The 15,571-nt window shown below is 45.3% G+C and overlaps 1 protein-coding gene across 35 annotated transcripts in view; it reads right to left on the reverse strand.

The window, feature by feature from the left end:
* Window positions 1–15,571, reverse strand: part of NEB (nebulin) — a 134,089-nt gene that overhangs the window by 80,301 nt on the left and 38,217 nt on the right. For all 35 annotated transcript variants that reach the window (XM_080400031.1, XM_080400034.1, XM_080400010.1 and 32 more), the window contains 17 exons: window positions 14,669–14,776; window positions 13,556–13,867; window positions 13,159–13,362; window positions 12,590–12,694; window positions 11,654–11,761; window positions 10,968–11,279; window positions 10,091–10,294; window positions 9,615–9,719; window positions 9,413–9,520; window positions 7,965–8,276; window positions 6,731–6,934; window positions 6,255–6,359; window positions 6,053–6,160; window positions 4,660–4,971; window positions 3,417–3,620; window positions 2,941–3,045; window positions 2,739–2,846 (listed from right to left, as the gene is read on the reverse strand). In XM_080400031.1, coding sequence (XP_080256157.1) covers window positions 2,739–2,846; window positions 2,941–3,045; window positions 3,417–3,620; window positions 4,660–4,971; window positions 6,053–6,160; window positions 6,255–6,359; window positions 6,731–6,934; window positions 7,965–8,276; window positions 9,413–9,520; window positions 9,615–9,719; window positions 10,091–10,294; window positions 10,968–11,279; window positions 11,654–11,761; window positions 12,590–12,694; window positions 13,159–13,362; window positions 13,556–13,867; window positions 14,669–14,776 — 3,024 coding nt within the window. The remainder of the gene's footprint in view (window positions 1–2,738; window positions 2,847–2,940; window positions 3,046–3,416; window positions 3,621–4,659; window positions 4,972–6,052; window positions 6,161–6,254; window positions 6,360–6,730; window positions 6,935–7,964; window positions 8,277–9,412; window positions 9,521–9,614; window positions 9,720–10,090; window positions 10,295–10,967; window positions 11,280–11,653; window positions 11,762–12,589; window positions 12,695–13,158; window positions 13,363–13,555; window positions 13,868–14,668; window positions 14,777–15,571) is intronic.

The following is a 15,571-nucleotide window of genomic DNA, read 5'->3' on the forward strand; positions in this document are numbered from 1 at the left end:
TACAGCCACTGAGCTTGCGAAATGACAAGGGGAAACATGACAGTTTTTCAGTAATGTGCATTTTGAGAGCTTATGGGTGAAAATTTGAGACTAAGCAAACAAAGAAAACTTTTTGCTTGCTATGTACTACAGGCCTCCTAAGCAAGGAGAGGTGTTTGAAGAAGAGTTCTTTCTTCATCTGCAGGAAGCATCACATTCACAGGCCATGATCCCAATAGGGGATTTCAACCACCCAGACATCTGCTGAAAATGCAGTACAGCAAACTTCAAGTAGTCCAGGGAACTACTGGAGCACATGCAGGACAACTTCCTAGTGGATGTGATGGAGTGCTGACCAGAGGAGACGCACTGCTGGACCTGTTTCTCACTAATGAGGAAGACTTATTTAAGAGGTCAAGACTGGAGGTAACTTGGGCTGCAGCAATCATGCCCTGGTAGATTTAATCAATCCTGAAGGGAACGGGACAGGTAAAAAGCTGAGTTAGTACTGTTAACATTAAAAAGACAAACTTTCAGCTGTTTAGGGTACTAGTGAGTAGGAACCCTTGGGAAACTGTCCCCAGAGATAAAGAAGTACATGAGACCTGGGAGGTATTTAAAGGCATTTTTCTTTGGATGTAAAAACTCTCAATCTCAACATGCAGGAAGTCAGGCAGGGGAGGCAGGAGGCCAGGTTGGCTAAGTCAAGACCTCTTAGCCAGACTGAAACACAAAAGCAAAATGCATAGGCAATGGAGGCAGTGATACACATCCTGGGGAGATTATAGGGATATGGCCTGGGAGTGCAGGGAGGGGATCAGAAAAGCCAAGGGACAGTTAGAGCTGAACTTGGCTAGGGACATGAAAAAAAAATAACAAGAAGGGTTTCTTCAGGTACACAGGCCAAAAAGGATGATGAAAGAAACTGTACCCCCATAATGAGCAAAACAGGAGACCTTGCTACAACTGACTTGAAGAAGGCTGAGGTACTCAGCAATGTCTTTGCCTCTGTCTTCACTGCCAGGTGCTCTAGCCACATTGCCCAATTCACTGAATCCAAAGGCAGAGACTAGGAGAATGAAGTACTGGCCACCGTAGAAGAAGACCAGGTTTCAAGACCATCTAAGGAGTCTGAATGTGCACAGGTCCACGAGACCTCATGAGATGCATCCAGTGGTGCTGAGGGAACTAGTGGATGAAGTTGCAAGCCACAATCCATCATATCTGAGAAGTTATGGCAGACTGGCGAAGTTCCCGGTGACTGGAAAAGGGGACTCATCACCCCCATTTTAGAAATGGAAAAAAAAGGAATAGATAGGGAACTACATGCCAGTCAGTCTCACCTCTGTCCCCAGCAAGATCATGGAGCAGACCCTCCTGGAAACTATGTGAAGGCACACAGAAAACAGTGAGGTTACTAGTGACAGCCAACATGGCTTCACTAAGGGCAAATAGTACCTGACAAATTTGGTGGCCTTCTACGACAGGGTTACAGCATGAGTAGATAAGGGAAAAGCAACTGACATCATCTACCAAGACTTTTGCAAAGCATTTGATACTGTCCCACACAACATCCTTGTCACTAAAATGGAGAGATGTGGATTTGACAGGTGGACCACTCAGTGGATAAGGAATTGCCTGGATGATAGCACTCAGAAGAGTTGTGACGAATGGCTTGATGTCTGGGTAGAGACCAGTGATGAGTGGTGTTCCGCAGGGGTCCATACTGCGATGAGTATTATTTAACATCTTTGCTGGGGACACAGACAGTGTGATTGAATGCACCCTCAGAAAGTCTGTGGATGACACAAGGCTAAGTGTTGGCGCTGATACTCTAGAGGGAAGGAATGCCATCCAGGGGGACCTTGACAGGACTCAGAGGTGGGCCTGTGCAAACCACATGAAGTTCAACAAGGCCAAGTGCAAGGTCCTGCACCTGGGATGAGGCAACCCCAAACATGGATACTACATGCTGAGAAGGAGTGAATAGACAGCAATGCTGCAGGGAAGGACTTGGGAGTATTGGTGGATATAAAAATCAATATGAGACAACAATGTGTGCTTAGGCCATCAAGCCAACCGTATCCTGGGCTGCATCAAAAGAAATGTGGCTACCAGGTCCAGAGAGGAGATTCTCCCCTCTGCCCTGCTCTTGTGAGAACCCACATGGAGCACTACGTCCAGCTCTGGGGCTGCCAGCATAAGAAAAACATGGACCTGCTTGAGTGGGTCCAGAAAAGGCCCACGAGCATGATCAGAGAGCTGGAGCACCTCTCCAATGAAGGCAGGCTGAGAGAGTAAGGGTTGTTAAACCTAAAGGAGAAAAGGCTCTGTGGAGAACTTATATCAGCCTTCCAATACCTAAAGGGGCCTACATGAAAGATAGGGAGGAAGACTATCAGAGAGCGTAGTGATGTGGGATAATGGTTTTAAACTAAAAGAGGGCAGATATAGATTAGATATTAGAAAGAAATTCATCCCTGTGAGGGTGGTGAGGCACTGGCACAGGTTACCCAGAGCAGTTGTAGGTGCCCCATCCCTGGAAGTGCTCAAGACCAGGTTGGATGGGGCTTGGAGAAACCTGGTCTACCAGAAGCTGACCCTGTCCATGGCTGAGGGATGGGAATTCAATGATCTTTAAGATCCCTTCCAATCCAAACCATTCCATGATTCTTGGTGCAACGACATTTTTCCCTGCCTTTCTGAAATATCAAGTAAGACTGAGGAGACTGTGCCACCAAGGACTCCTGTGTACTTACATCACTTGCAATGTCTCTGGAAGCTTTAGCAGACTTGATAGGAATGGCATCTGCCCGCATGTCATAGCCCTTTTTCTTCTCCTCCTCCATCGCAAGCTTGTACAGTTTCTGAAAGAAAAACAAGCACTCCCCTCAAACAACACTTCTTCCCGGGCACAGCCGTGTCCAGGCACGGACACTGAAGCCAAACTCAACCACCTACCTCACTGAAGTTCACTTTGTTCTGCTGGGCTAGCAAAATACCAGGTGTATCCGGCATAATGTGAATGCTGGTTTTATCTTTCTCCCAGGCTGATGTGTACAAGCGCTGAAAAAAACACGCACATACATGAGCAAATATGATCACACAAGCACCGGGCAACACAACCTCAAGGAGCTAACCGCCTCAGGGCACTGAAGCAAGGGGCCTCTACTTTGCACCGACTCAGAAACACCTTTACTTCACACAAAACTTTCTAATGATTCACCTTTCCCCGCACCACCACCACCCCAACTCCAATGCATCCAGCTACTGCCCCAACCGCACAAAACTGAAATTGATCTAAACCGAGAATACATATCCCTGACGCAAGAGGATGCAATATCCCCCTTGCAAAACCCAGGCCCTGGAAAGAGAGAGCCCAGCGTCCTGGGAAATGCACGCGTTCCCTTCAGGCTGCAAACACAAGGATATCTCACTTGATTCATAATCTCAGAGTTGTGCTTTGCCAGAACCATAGGCATCGAGTCAGGGATGCTGGTGAACTTGATGGTGTCCGGGTGCTGCCGATACTTCTTGTCACTCAGGATGAGGCTCGCCCTCTTATTCTTCTCATCATCCAGCGAACCACTTGGGGACCAGCCAATGCCCCTCAGCCACAGAAGGTCAGACTTGTACACGTTCTGAAAGGACAGAGACACAAAGCAGCTCAGCAGCCTCCTTGCTCCATGCAGCCACTCCTCCTACCAAGGCAACCTCAGCCTACCAAAACACATTCCCCTGCATCAACCCACCAGCCACCACAAAAGGGGCTCCCACTAAGCTCAGCTCCCCACGGCCTGGCTCCTCATGACTACAGCACCACAAGCAGCCGCAAAACCACCCACAAACCCTCCACCTCCATCTTCTTTGTCTGCCCAGGAAAGACCTACCCCATTTGGAAATCTCCAGCTGGCAGAGGCATGGGAGGAGCCTTATACCTCATCACCTAACTCTCTTGACTCTGTTTTCTCACATGGCCTGCCTTTGCCCATTGCTGGTCCTCCAAAACGCAATACTTGGCTGCCTTCCCCCTCCCCCGCCACACATAACTCTAGCCACCTCCCGCAGCTCTCCCCCAAGAATGCTCAAGGCAAGACAGGACTCTTCTGAGACCATAGAGCATGAACCCACAAAAACTTCATCCCTGACTGTTCACGACAAAATCTCAGCAAAAAAAAAAAGGCTCAATATCTAGAACCTTTCTTGAACTGTAAAATGAGAAATTAAAGAGACCTGCATGAGAAAGCCTGAAATAAAAAAAAATCTTTTCAATATCAACACATCGGTAATTGCTTTAAGCTGAAAGAGGGCAGATATTTCAAATATATTAGGAAGAAATTCTTTACTGTGGCAATTGTGAAGCACTGGCACAGGCTGCCCAGAGCAGATGTGGGTGCCCCATCACTGGCATTGCTCAAGGCCAGGCTGGATGGGGCTGGAGAAACTTGGGCTGATGGGAGGTGTCTTTGCTTAGGGCAAGGGATTGGAACTACAGGATATTGAAGGTCCTTACCAATCAAAACTATTCTGTGATTCTATGATACAACAAGACAGTATAGTCAGAACACAGTTACACAGAATCAGCCCAGAAGTATGCTCCCCACATGGATATTCTCCAACAACATTACAGAACACAAGAGAGGCTTCTGCTTTTCACACAGCCAGTAATGAACAACTTACATCACTCTGAAGGTCGTATACCCTCTTGGCTTGTACAACATCGTTCTGGTCCGGCAGACAGGTCCACCGATGCAGAGGGTGCTTGTAATCAATGTCGCTGACCAGCTCCTGACATTTCTTGGCCAACACAATTCCCAGCATGTCCACTGGGCTACTAAAATGTGTCTTGGTCTTCTCAAAGGCTTTCTTGTACTCCCTGTCACTCTGGATCTTGGCTACGTGCATTGACCACATCATCTTCGGATCATCCTCTATGTTACGGGCTCCGATATGGTGGCCCAGCTGCTTGCGATAGCCTTCTTTGTACTTGTACTGCAGGGTTGAAGAGGCTCAGTAAGTTTCAGACCAGCCCTTCTCCCTTCTCATGCTATTCTGTAGCAGCAACTGTGAGCAAGGGCTTTGCTAACAGGGCCTGGCAAGATCACCACATCAAGAAGCATCTAAGCGCAGCATATCCCTACTGTGTCCTACACCTCCCTCCCACCCCACGCCTACACTGGGACACAGGAGGCACACGGAGGGCCACACGGCAGCTCCAACCAAGCCAGCTCGGGATCCAGGAGCAATGTAAGCCAGCAGACAGGCTCTTCACACAACCTGAGCACCCACACTGAGAAGCCAGCTCTGCAGTTGGGAGGCAAAACTCAGGAAAACCACCAGACTACTCCAGCAGTAACCTGGGCCTCATCCTGCACATCCCTGATTGCACCCACCCACACAGACTGCAGCAGCTGACACACTCCTGAGCTTGGGAAGTGAAAAGGGGAAACATGACAGTTTTTCCCCGCCTCTTTATGAAATGTCAGGTAAGACTGAGGTCAGATAGACCTCATCTCCTTACAGCAAGAGAACAAACCTGAACAAGGGAATCACATATAGGAGAGGAAAATTAGCTCCTGAAGGGGTAAGCCCTGATAAGATACTGCAGGGGACAGGAATGACCATTCTCCAGCAATAATAAATGCCCCTGTTGTACCAAAAAACTGGCTTTGGGTTTCTCTTGTAATGTCCAGCTCAGCTGTGTAGCTGCAATGGCAGGGGAGTGCAAACTGGCAGTCCTGAGGCCACCACACGGCATCCAAAGTAGTGTCCTGCACGAGGAGGTGCTGCCACAACCCCAGGACAATGCCGCTTTCAATTATGTCCAGCACCCAGCTCCAACAGCTACTCCCTCCACACCACCTACACATTCCCTCCACACCACTGCACACTCATAATGTGCAGGGGCAGCTGCGGGAAGACCCTCCAGAACCAACTACAGGCCAGCTGAATGGCAATGACAGGTAAGGGCTGTGTTGCCTCCATTTGGCTGAGGATGCAAACCCTGGGCTTCAACTGCAAGCGCGAGGAAACTCTCTCAGAGGGTGTGCCGCCGAGGGTCCCCTGTACTCACATCACTTGCAATGTCTCTGGAAGCTTTAGCAGACTTGATAGGAATGGCATCTGCCCGCATGTCATAGCCCTTTTTCTTCTCCTCCTCCATCGCAAGCTTGTACAGTTTCTGAAAGAAAAACAAGCACTCCCCTCAAACAACACTTCTTCCCGGGCACAGCCGTGTCCAGGCACGGACACTGAAGCCAAACTCAACCACCTACCTCACTGAAGTTCACTTTGTTCTGCTGGGCTAGCAAAATACCAGGTGTATCCGGCATAATGTGAATGCTGGTTTTATCTTTCTCCCAGGCTGATGTGTACAAGCGCTGAAAAAACCACGCACATACATGAGCAAATATGATCACACAAGCACCGGGCAACACAAGCTCAAGGAGCTAACCGCCTCAGGGCGCTGAAGCAAGGAGCCTCTACTTTGCACCGACTCAGAAACACCTTTACTTCACACAAAACTTTCTAATGATTCACCTTTCCCCGCACCACCACCACCCCAACTCCAATGCATCCAGCTACTGCCCCAACCGCACAAAACTGAAATTGATCTAAACCGAGAATACATATCCCTGACGCAAGAGGATGCAATATCCCCCTTGCAAAACCCAGGCCCTGGAAAGAGAGAGCCCAGCGTCCTGGGAAATGCACGCGTTCCCTTCAGGCTGCAAACACAAGGATATCTCACTTGATTCATAATCTCAGAGTTGTGCTTTGCCAGAACCATAGGCATCGAGTCAGGGATGCTGGTGAACTTGATGGTGTCCGGGTGCTGCCGATACTTCTTGTCACTCAGGATGAGGCTCGCCCTCTTATTCTTCTCATCGTCCAGCGAACCACTTGGGGACCAGCCAATGCCCCTCAGCCACAGAAGGTCAGACTTGTACACGTTCTGAAAGGACAGAGACACAAAGCAGCTCAGCAGCCTCCTTGCTCCATGCAGCCACTCCTCCTACCAAGGCAACCTCAGCCTACCAAAACACATTCCCCTGCATCAACCCACCAGCCACCACAAAAGGGGCTCCCACTAAGCTCAGCTCCCCACGGCCTGGCTCCTCATGACTACAGCACCACAAGCAGCCGCAAAACCACCCACAAACCCTCCACCTCCATCTTCTTTGTCTGCCCAGGAAAGACCTACCCCATTTGGAAATCTCCAGCTGGCAGAGGCATGGGAGGAGCCTTATACCTCATCACCTAACTCTCTTGACTCTGTTTTCTCACATGGCCTGCCTTTGCCCATTGCTGGTCCTCCAAAATGCAATACTTGGCTGCCTTCCCCCTCCCCCGCCACACATAACTCTAGCCACCTCCCGCAGCTCTCCCCCAAGAATGCTCAAGGCAAGACAGGACTCTTCTGAGACCATAGAGCATGAACCCACAAAAACTTCATCCCTGACTGTTCACGACAAAATCTCAGCAAAAAAAAAAGGCTCAATATCTAGAACCTTTCTTGAACTGTAAAATTAAAGAGACCTGCATGAGAAAGCCTGAAATTAAAAAAAATCTTTTCAATATCAACACATCGGTAATTGCTTTAAGCTGAAAGAGGGCAGATATTTCAAATATATAGGAAGAAATTCTTTACTGTGGCAATAGTGAAGCACTGGCACAGGCTGCCCAGAGCAGATGTGGGTGCCCCATCACTGGCATTGCTCAAGGCCAGGCTGGATGGGGCTGGAGAAACTTGGGCTGATGGGAGGTGTCTTTGCTCAGGGCAAGGGATTGGAACTACAGGATATTGAAGGTCCTTACCAATCAAAACTATTCTGTGATTCTATGATACAACAAGACAGTATAGTCAGAACACAGTTACACAGAATCAGCCCAGAAGTATGCTCCCCACATGGATATTCTCCAACAACATTACAGAACACAAGAGAGGCTTCTGCTTTTCACACAGCCAGTAATGAACAACTTACATCACTCTGAAGGTCGTATACCCTCTTGGCTTGTACAACATCGTTCTGGTCCGGCAGACAGGTCCACCGATGCAGAGGGTGCTTGTAATCAACGTCGCTGACCAGCTCCTGACATTTCTTGGCCAACACAATTCCCAGCATGTCCACTGGGCTACTAAAGTGTGTCTTTGACTTCTCAAAGGCTTTCTTGTACTCCCTGTCACTCTGGATCTTGGCTACGTGCATTGACCACATCATCTTCGGATCATCCTCTATGTTACGGGCTCCGATATGGTGGCCCAGCTGCTTGCGATAGCCTTCTTTGTACTTGTACTGCAGGGTTGAAGAGGCTCAGTAAGTTTCAGACCAGCCCTTCTCCCTTCTCATGCTATTCTGTAGCAGCAACTGTGAGCAAGGGCTTTGCTAACAGGGCCTGGCAAGATCACCACATCAAGAAGCATCTAAGCGCAGCATATCCCTACTGTGTCCTACACCTCCCTCCCACCCCACGCCTACACTGGGACACAGGAGGCACACGGAGGGCCACACGGCAGCTCCAACCAAGCCAGCTCGCGATCCAGGAGCAATGTAAGCCAGCAGACAGGCTCTCCACACAACCTGAGCACCCACACTGAGAAGCCAGCTCTGCAGTTGGGAGGCAAAACTCAGGAAAACCACCAGACTACTCCAGCAGTATCCTGGGCCTCATCCTGCACATCCCTGATTGCACCCACCCACACAGACTGCAGCAGCTGACACATTCCTCAGGATGTCTTATTCCCCCAGCCCAGTGTGTGTCCTCAGCTGCAGCCCTACAGCTGAGCTTGGGAAGTGAAAAGGGGAAACATGACAGTTTTTCCCCACCTCTTTATGAAATGTCAGGTAAGACTGAGGTCAGATAGACCTCATCTCCTTACAGCAAGGGAACAAACCTGAACAAGGGAATCACATATAGGAGAGGAAAATTAGCTCCTGAAGGGGTAAGCCCTGATAAGATACTGCAGGGGACAGGAATGACCATTCTCCAGCAATAATAAATGCCCCTGTTGTACCAAAAAACTGGCTTTGGGTTTCTCTTGTAATGTCCAGCTCAGCTGTGTAGCTGCAATGGCAGGGGAGTGCAAACTGGCAGTCCTGAGGCCACCACACGGCATCCAAAGTAGTGTCCTGCACGAGGAGGTGCTGCCACAACCCCAGGACAATGCCGCTTTCAATTATGTCCAGCACCCAGCTCCAACAGCTACTCCCTCCACACCACCTACACATTCCCTCCACACCACTGCACACCCATAACGTGCAGGGGCAGCTGCGGGAAGACCCTCCAGAACCAACTACAGGCCAGCTGAATGGCAATGACAGGTAAGGGCTGTGTTGCCTCCATTTGGCTGAGGATGCAAACCCTGGGCTTCAACTGCAAGCGCGAGGAAACTCTCTCAGAGGGTGTGCCGCCGAGGGTCCCCTGTACTCACATCACTTGCAATGTCTCTGGAAGCTTTAGCAGACTTGATAGGAATGGCATCTGCCCGCATGTCATAGCCCTTTTTCTTCTCCTCCTCCATCGCAAGCTTGTACAGTTTCTGAAAGAAAAACAAGCACTCCCCTCAAACAACACTTCTTCCCGGGCACAGCCGTGTCCAGGCACGGACACTGAAGCCAAACTCAACCACCTACCTCACTGAAGTTCACTTTGTTCTGCTGGGCTAGCAAAATACCAGGTGTATCCGGCATAATGTGAATGCTGGTTTTATCTTTCTCCCAGGCTGATGTGTACAAGCGCTGAAAAAAACACGCACATACATGAGCAAATATGATCACACAAGCACTGGGCAACACAAGCTCAAGGAGCTAACCGCCTCAGGGCACTGAAGCAAGGGGCCTCTACTTTGCACCGACTCAGAAACACCTTTTCTTCACACAAAACTTTCTAATGATTCACCTTTCCCTGCACCACCACCACCCCAACTCCAATGCATCCAGCTACTGCCCCAACCGCACAAAACTGAAATTGATCTAAACCGAGAATACATATCCCTGACGCAAGAGGATGCAATATCCCCCTTGCAAAACCCAGGCCCTGGAAAGAGAGAGCCCAGCGTCCTGGGAAATGCACGCGTTCCCTTCAGGCTGCAAACACAAGGATATCTCACTTGATTCATAATCTCAGAGTTGTGCTTTGCCAGAACCATAGGCATCGAGTCAGGGATGCTGGTGAACTTGATGGTGTCCGGGTGCTGCCGATACTTCTTGTCACTCAGGATGAGGCTCGCCCTCTTATTCTTCTCATCGTCCAGCGAACCACTTGGGGACCAGCCAATGCCCCTCAGCCACAGAAGGTCAGACTTGTACACGTTCTGAAAGGACAGAGACACAAAGCAGCTCAGCAGCCTCCTTGCTCCATGCAGCCACTCCTCCTACCAAGGCAACCTCAGCCTACCAAAACACATTCCCCTGCATCAACCCACCAGCCACCACAAAAGGGGCTCCCACTAAGCTCAGCTCCCCACGGCCTGGTTCCTCATGACTACAGCACCACAAGCAGCCGCAAAACCACCCACAAACCCTCCACCTCCATCTTCTTTGTCTGCCCAGGAAAGACCTACCCCATTTGGAAATCTCCAGCTGGCAGAGGCATGGGAGGAGCCTTATACCTCATCACCTAACTCTCTTGACTCTGTTTTCTCACATGGCCTGCCTTTGCCCATTGCTGGTCCTCCAAAACGCAATACTTGGCTGCCTTCCCCCTTCCCTTGCCACACATAACTCTAGCCACCTCCCGCAGCTCTTCCCCGAGAATGCTCAAGGCAAGACAGGACTCTTCTGAGACCATAGAGCATGAACCCACACAAAATTCATCCCTGCCCATCCATGATACCAACTGGCAGCAAGACAATACGGCCACAACACAATCCCAGTCTCACAGAGTCAGCCTAGAATTATGCTCCTCATCTTGATGTTCTCTCCAACAATGGAAGAGAATACAAGAGAGGCTTCTGCTTTTCACACAGCCAGTAATGAACAACTTACATCACTCTGAAGGTCGTATACCCTCTTGGCTTGTACAACATCGTTCTGGTCCGGCAGACAGGTCCACCGATGCAGAGGGTGCTTGTAATCAACGTCGCTGACCAGCTCCTGACATTTCTTGGCCAACACAATTCCCAGCATGTCCACTGGGCTACTAAAGTGTGTCTTTGACTTCTCAAAGGCTTTCTTGTACTCCCTGTCACTCTGGATCTTGGCTACGTGCATTGACCACATCATCTTCGGATCATCCTCTATGTTACGGGCTCCGATATGGTGACCAAGCTGCTTTCGGTATGCAGTTTTGTACTGGTACTAATTGAATACATAAACAATCATTATCACCTCTTTCTAACTGCAGTTTACATTTCTTTGTAATTAATATAGTGGTTAATACTTCAATATCTACTATATTTGAATTATTTCTTTGTTTTTCCAAGAAATTTATTGTTTCTATTAAAATATACTAAGATCTTCTGTATGTGAAATATGGTTATATACCATTATATTGTATGTGATTGTACTTAATTAATTAAATTTACATTATTAAGAATTACAGAACCTTTGGAGGGCAGCAATATAAGTCTGTTAAAATTTTAGACCTCTCCTGGTTCTAAATATAAATATCTTTATCCCAAAGTGTGTACCAGCTGTATGCCCCACTATTATTTTAACCCTGTAAAACTTACTTCACTAGCTATATCTCTGGATGCCTTTGCTGACTTGAGGGGTATAGCATCTGGAGGAAGATCATAGCCTTTCCTTTTTAGCTCTTCATATCCTAACTTGTAAAGTTTCTGTTGGAGAAAGATTCAAAGTAATTATTGCAAATAAAGCACTGTAGAGAGTTTTTCAATACTTCAAACTTTCCTCCCCTCTACTACTGAAAATAAAGCATGAGATTCCAAACAGTTTCATTCACCAATATAAATTCCCAAGCTTGTTTTTTAATAGCGTGTATTTTTAATAAGGTGTATTTTGTAACTGATAATGTAAAATATTTAAAAATTACTATCTGTATGTTTTCTGATTAACTCATTCAGAGATCACAATTTTCTTTTACTTAATATATTAATTTGAATGGTTCATAGAGTCCTCAAAGCAGTGAATAATACAACCCCACAATTCTCTCCATCCCAATTTCAATTGCAATTATTTTCTGTCATCTTGAGTTTTTATGATAGAGCTGTTAACATCTCTTTACATTTGCATGTAGTCTGTATTGGTTTCATTATAACCAGGAATTTAATGTAAATTACATTAATCCTATGTAACTCTAAAGAGGCAGTTCAGTATAATCAGACATTTAAACAGGAATGACAGGCTTACCAAAAAGTACTGAACACATATCTACAATATTAATGTATTCAGTAGGGATGAAAGAGAAAACTGCTAACTTGTATTGAATATTTTCTTAGTATTTATTATATTCTAGCAACGCCAATTCCACTTTATATTTTAACAATTCCACTTGGGCTTCCCAGTGCATAACAATTTTCACAGGAATAGATCACAGTTGTGCTTACAGCTGTTAGAATTGCAGAATTACTTTATTGCTTTTTAAAGTAAAAGCACAACAGGTAATTCCAAATTCCATAAAATAAACATTGTAGAGACACACTTACATCACTTGTGTTAATTAAGTTTGATTTAGCCAGCAAAATTTCAGGAGTATCAGGCATGATGTGAACCTGAGTCTTGTCCTTGTTCCAAGCTTCTCTATAGAGTATCTGAAAAGAAACAAACAAAAATACCTTGTCTGATAAAAGGCTCACATACACAGCAGTAAATTCAATTTACCTTTTCTCTACAATAGCAAAGCAAAGATGTACTATGCAAGCATGAGTGATGTAAACAATTGAAGGTATTAAAACCAAATAATACAACAGCTTCTTACTGAAATACCACCTTTTTTTCTTCTTCACATCCATGGAACATCAAGGAAACAGCGTCATGACAATACGTTTACATACTACATAGTAAGGGTCTTATTTGCAGTTATTACTGAGTAAGTTATACAGTACTAAAGATCTTAATCTTCTGAACAAGGCTTATTGAACAGTAAGGCACTGATTTAAAACATCTGATATTTGTATATTTTAACCACATGTTCTGATACAGAGATCTTTTTAACAAATGTATACTAAGGTATTCATTTATTGAAACACATGTTCTGTCTCTAGAGGCAACTTACATCACTTCTATTTTTAGCATTAGATTTTGCTAAAACAATATCCATGGCATCTGGGATACTTGTAAACTTAATAGTATCTGGGTGCTGCCGGTACTTCTTTTCACTCAGTATTTCAGAAGCTTTCTTGTTCTTTTCAGATTCCAAAGATCCCAGTGGACTCCATCCAAGACCTCTAAGCCATAGTAGATCTGACTTATACTGATTCTGTTCAGGAGAAAAATCAAAACCATATAAGATTATTTCCCTGTTCATATATTAAATCGTATTAAAAGACTAACTGGTATTTTAGCTTCAATCTGATCTATACTGACATCAAAAGACAGTTATTAAAGATACTTTACAATAAGCAGTAAATATCTTCTTAAAAAGAAGTAATTTAAATACAGAGAAAGCTTACATCACTCTGTAGTTCGTAGACCCTCTTTGCCTGGGTGACATCAACCTGGTCTGGCAGACAAGTCCAGCGGTGTGGCACTTGTTTGTAGTCTACATCACTAACCAGTTCCTGACATTTCTTAGCCAGAAGGAAGCCTAACATATCCACAGGCATATTAAACTTTGTCTTCCACTTCTCAAAATCTTTCTTGTACTCCCTTTCACTCTGCATCTTCGCTACTTGCATAGACCACAACATCTTAGGATCATCTTGTAAGCTGCGGAATCCAATGTGATGTCCCTGCTGCTTGCGGTAACCTTCTTTGTACTTGTACTAAAATTATAAAAATTGCATTATTGAAATTACAGTAAAAAACAGACAATGATAAAATATGTAAGCAACATATCAGTATATTCTCTCAGTCAATGTCTTAGTGTCGTTACCAACTAAATAAGCAACTTGTTGCAGAATCTCAAGTTTGAGTAGTCCCTTGATCAATGTGTATCACTTGGTGTCAGTGAATGCTCTCCTTGGGAATGAACAGAGTCCCTGGAGAGGAGGAGTGCGTGGCTATAAGAATGGTCTCCTGTGCCATTGCATTCATATAGTCACACTGTTCAGAACTCCCAAAGGCTGACACACTGAAATATTTTGATGAATAAAATAATCAGCAATGAAAAATGCAGATGCTTAAGCACTGAAAACATTTCCTAATGGTTAATAAAATCTCTTCTATAAATACAGAAGTTGTATTCATACAAAATTATAACAGCAATTCATGTATCACGCGTCTATTTCAGAGTTGTGAAGAGGACTTCTCAGTATAAGCACTGGATCAGCTAACTGAACCAAATTTACTGCTGCTCTGAAAATGTAACATCCAAAAAAGCAGACATCTCCTATCTTTGTGTGACTATCCACTTCACAGATAGACCACAATCTTTGGAATTGTAAAGATACTAGAGCAATCCTTCTTAACTGACAGGAATAGATGTGGAAAGACTTTTGTAAGCAATTTTGCTTTTTACTCCAAGACACACCTTAGCAGAGAGGTGTATCTCAATCTAATGCAACTCTGTAAGTTATAGCAACTAGATAAAGTGTATGTCATAGTGAATTAGAAATGTCTCTTACATCACTTGCAATGTCCCTTGAAGCTTTGGCAGCTTTCACAGACATGGCTTCAGGTGTGAGGTCATAGCCTTTCTTTATCATTTCTTCCCAGCCAAGTTTGTATAGTTTCTAAAATTGAAAACATTATTGATTAAAAAGTCTTAGCAATATGTAAGTAACCTTCCATTTAGATATGCTAATGACCCATAATACCAAATTCTGGTCACCTCGCAGGCTTCAGTTACGAGAGAAGGGCTACTAGAATGGGAACTGAAAACTGAGAAACTGATAAGCAAGGAAAGCAGGTCTTCCAAGTCTTAGGTTAGTGACTAAATAGTTTTCCTTTACTGCAGCAGCTTCCTACCATAACTTATCTTGGGGATATGAAACATATTTGGGGAATTTCAAATATATACACCTGAGATAACTGAAAACTTTTCAGTTGGTTTAACAAAATTTTAATTAATAAGGCTCTAATGTAGCCATTTAATAGTCAATTCAGTTTGTGCACAGTTGATTTTAAGTACCAGCACTTGCAAGTCAAAAATTTGCCTCTGAGCAATCGTGCAAAGCAAAACCCAAGTATTTTATGCTGGCACAATTGTCACTTTCTCATATTTGAAAGCTGACAGAAAAGGTTCAATCAGTGCACGTGTTTCTTTTCCCATATGTTAAGTTAAAAATATACACAGCAAACTTGTAATTTTATAGTAAGGAACTTTTAGCATCATTTCTATGGTAAGCATAGAGTATGGACCACACACATACAGATTTCAAAACCAGGACTTATACTTCCCATACACTATAATGTAATTTAGGTGGTTATTTTGCTAGCCTGAAGACAGTACTTATTACTACTCTGAAAATGTTACTCACATAAAAATTCTTGTCTCCGTTCTATATTGCCCATTCTGTTTCTTCTAA

This window comes from Falco punctatus, assembly GCF_963210335.1.
Source record: "Falco punctatus genome assembly, chromosome: 8".
Classification (NCBI taxonomy): domain Eukaryota; kingdom Metazoa; phylum Chordata; class Aves; order Falconiformes; family Falconidae; genus Falco; species Falco punctatus.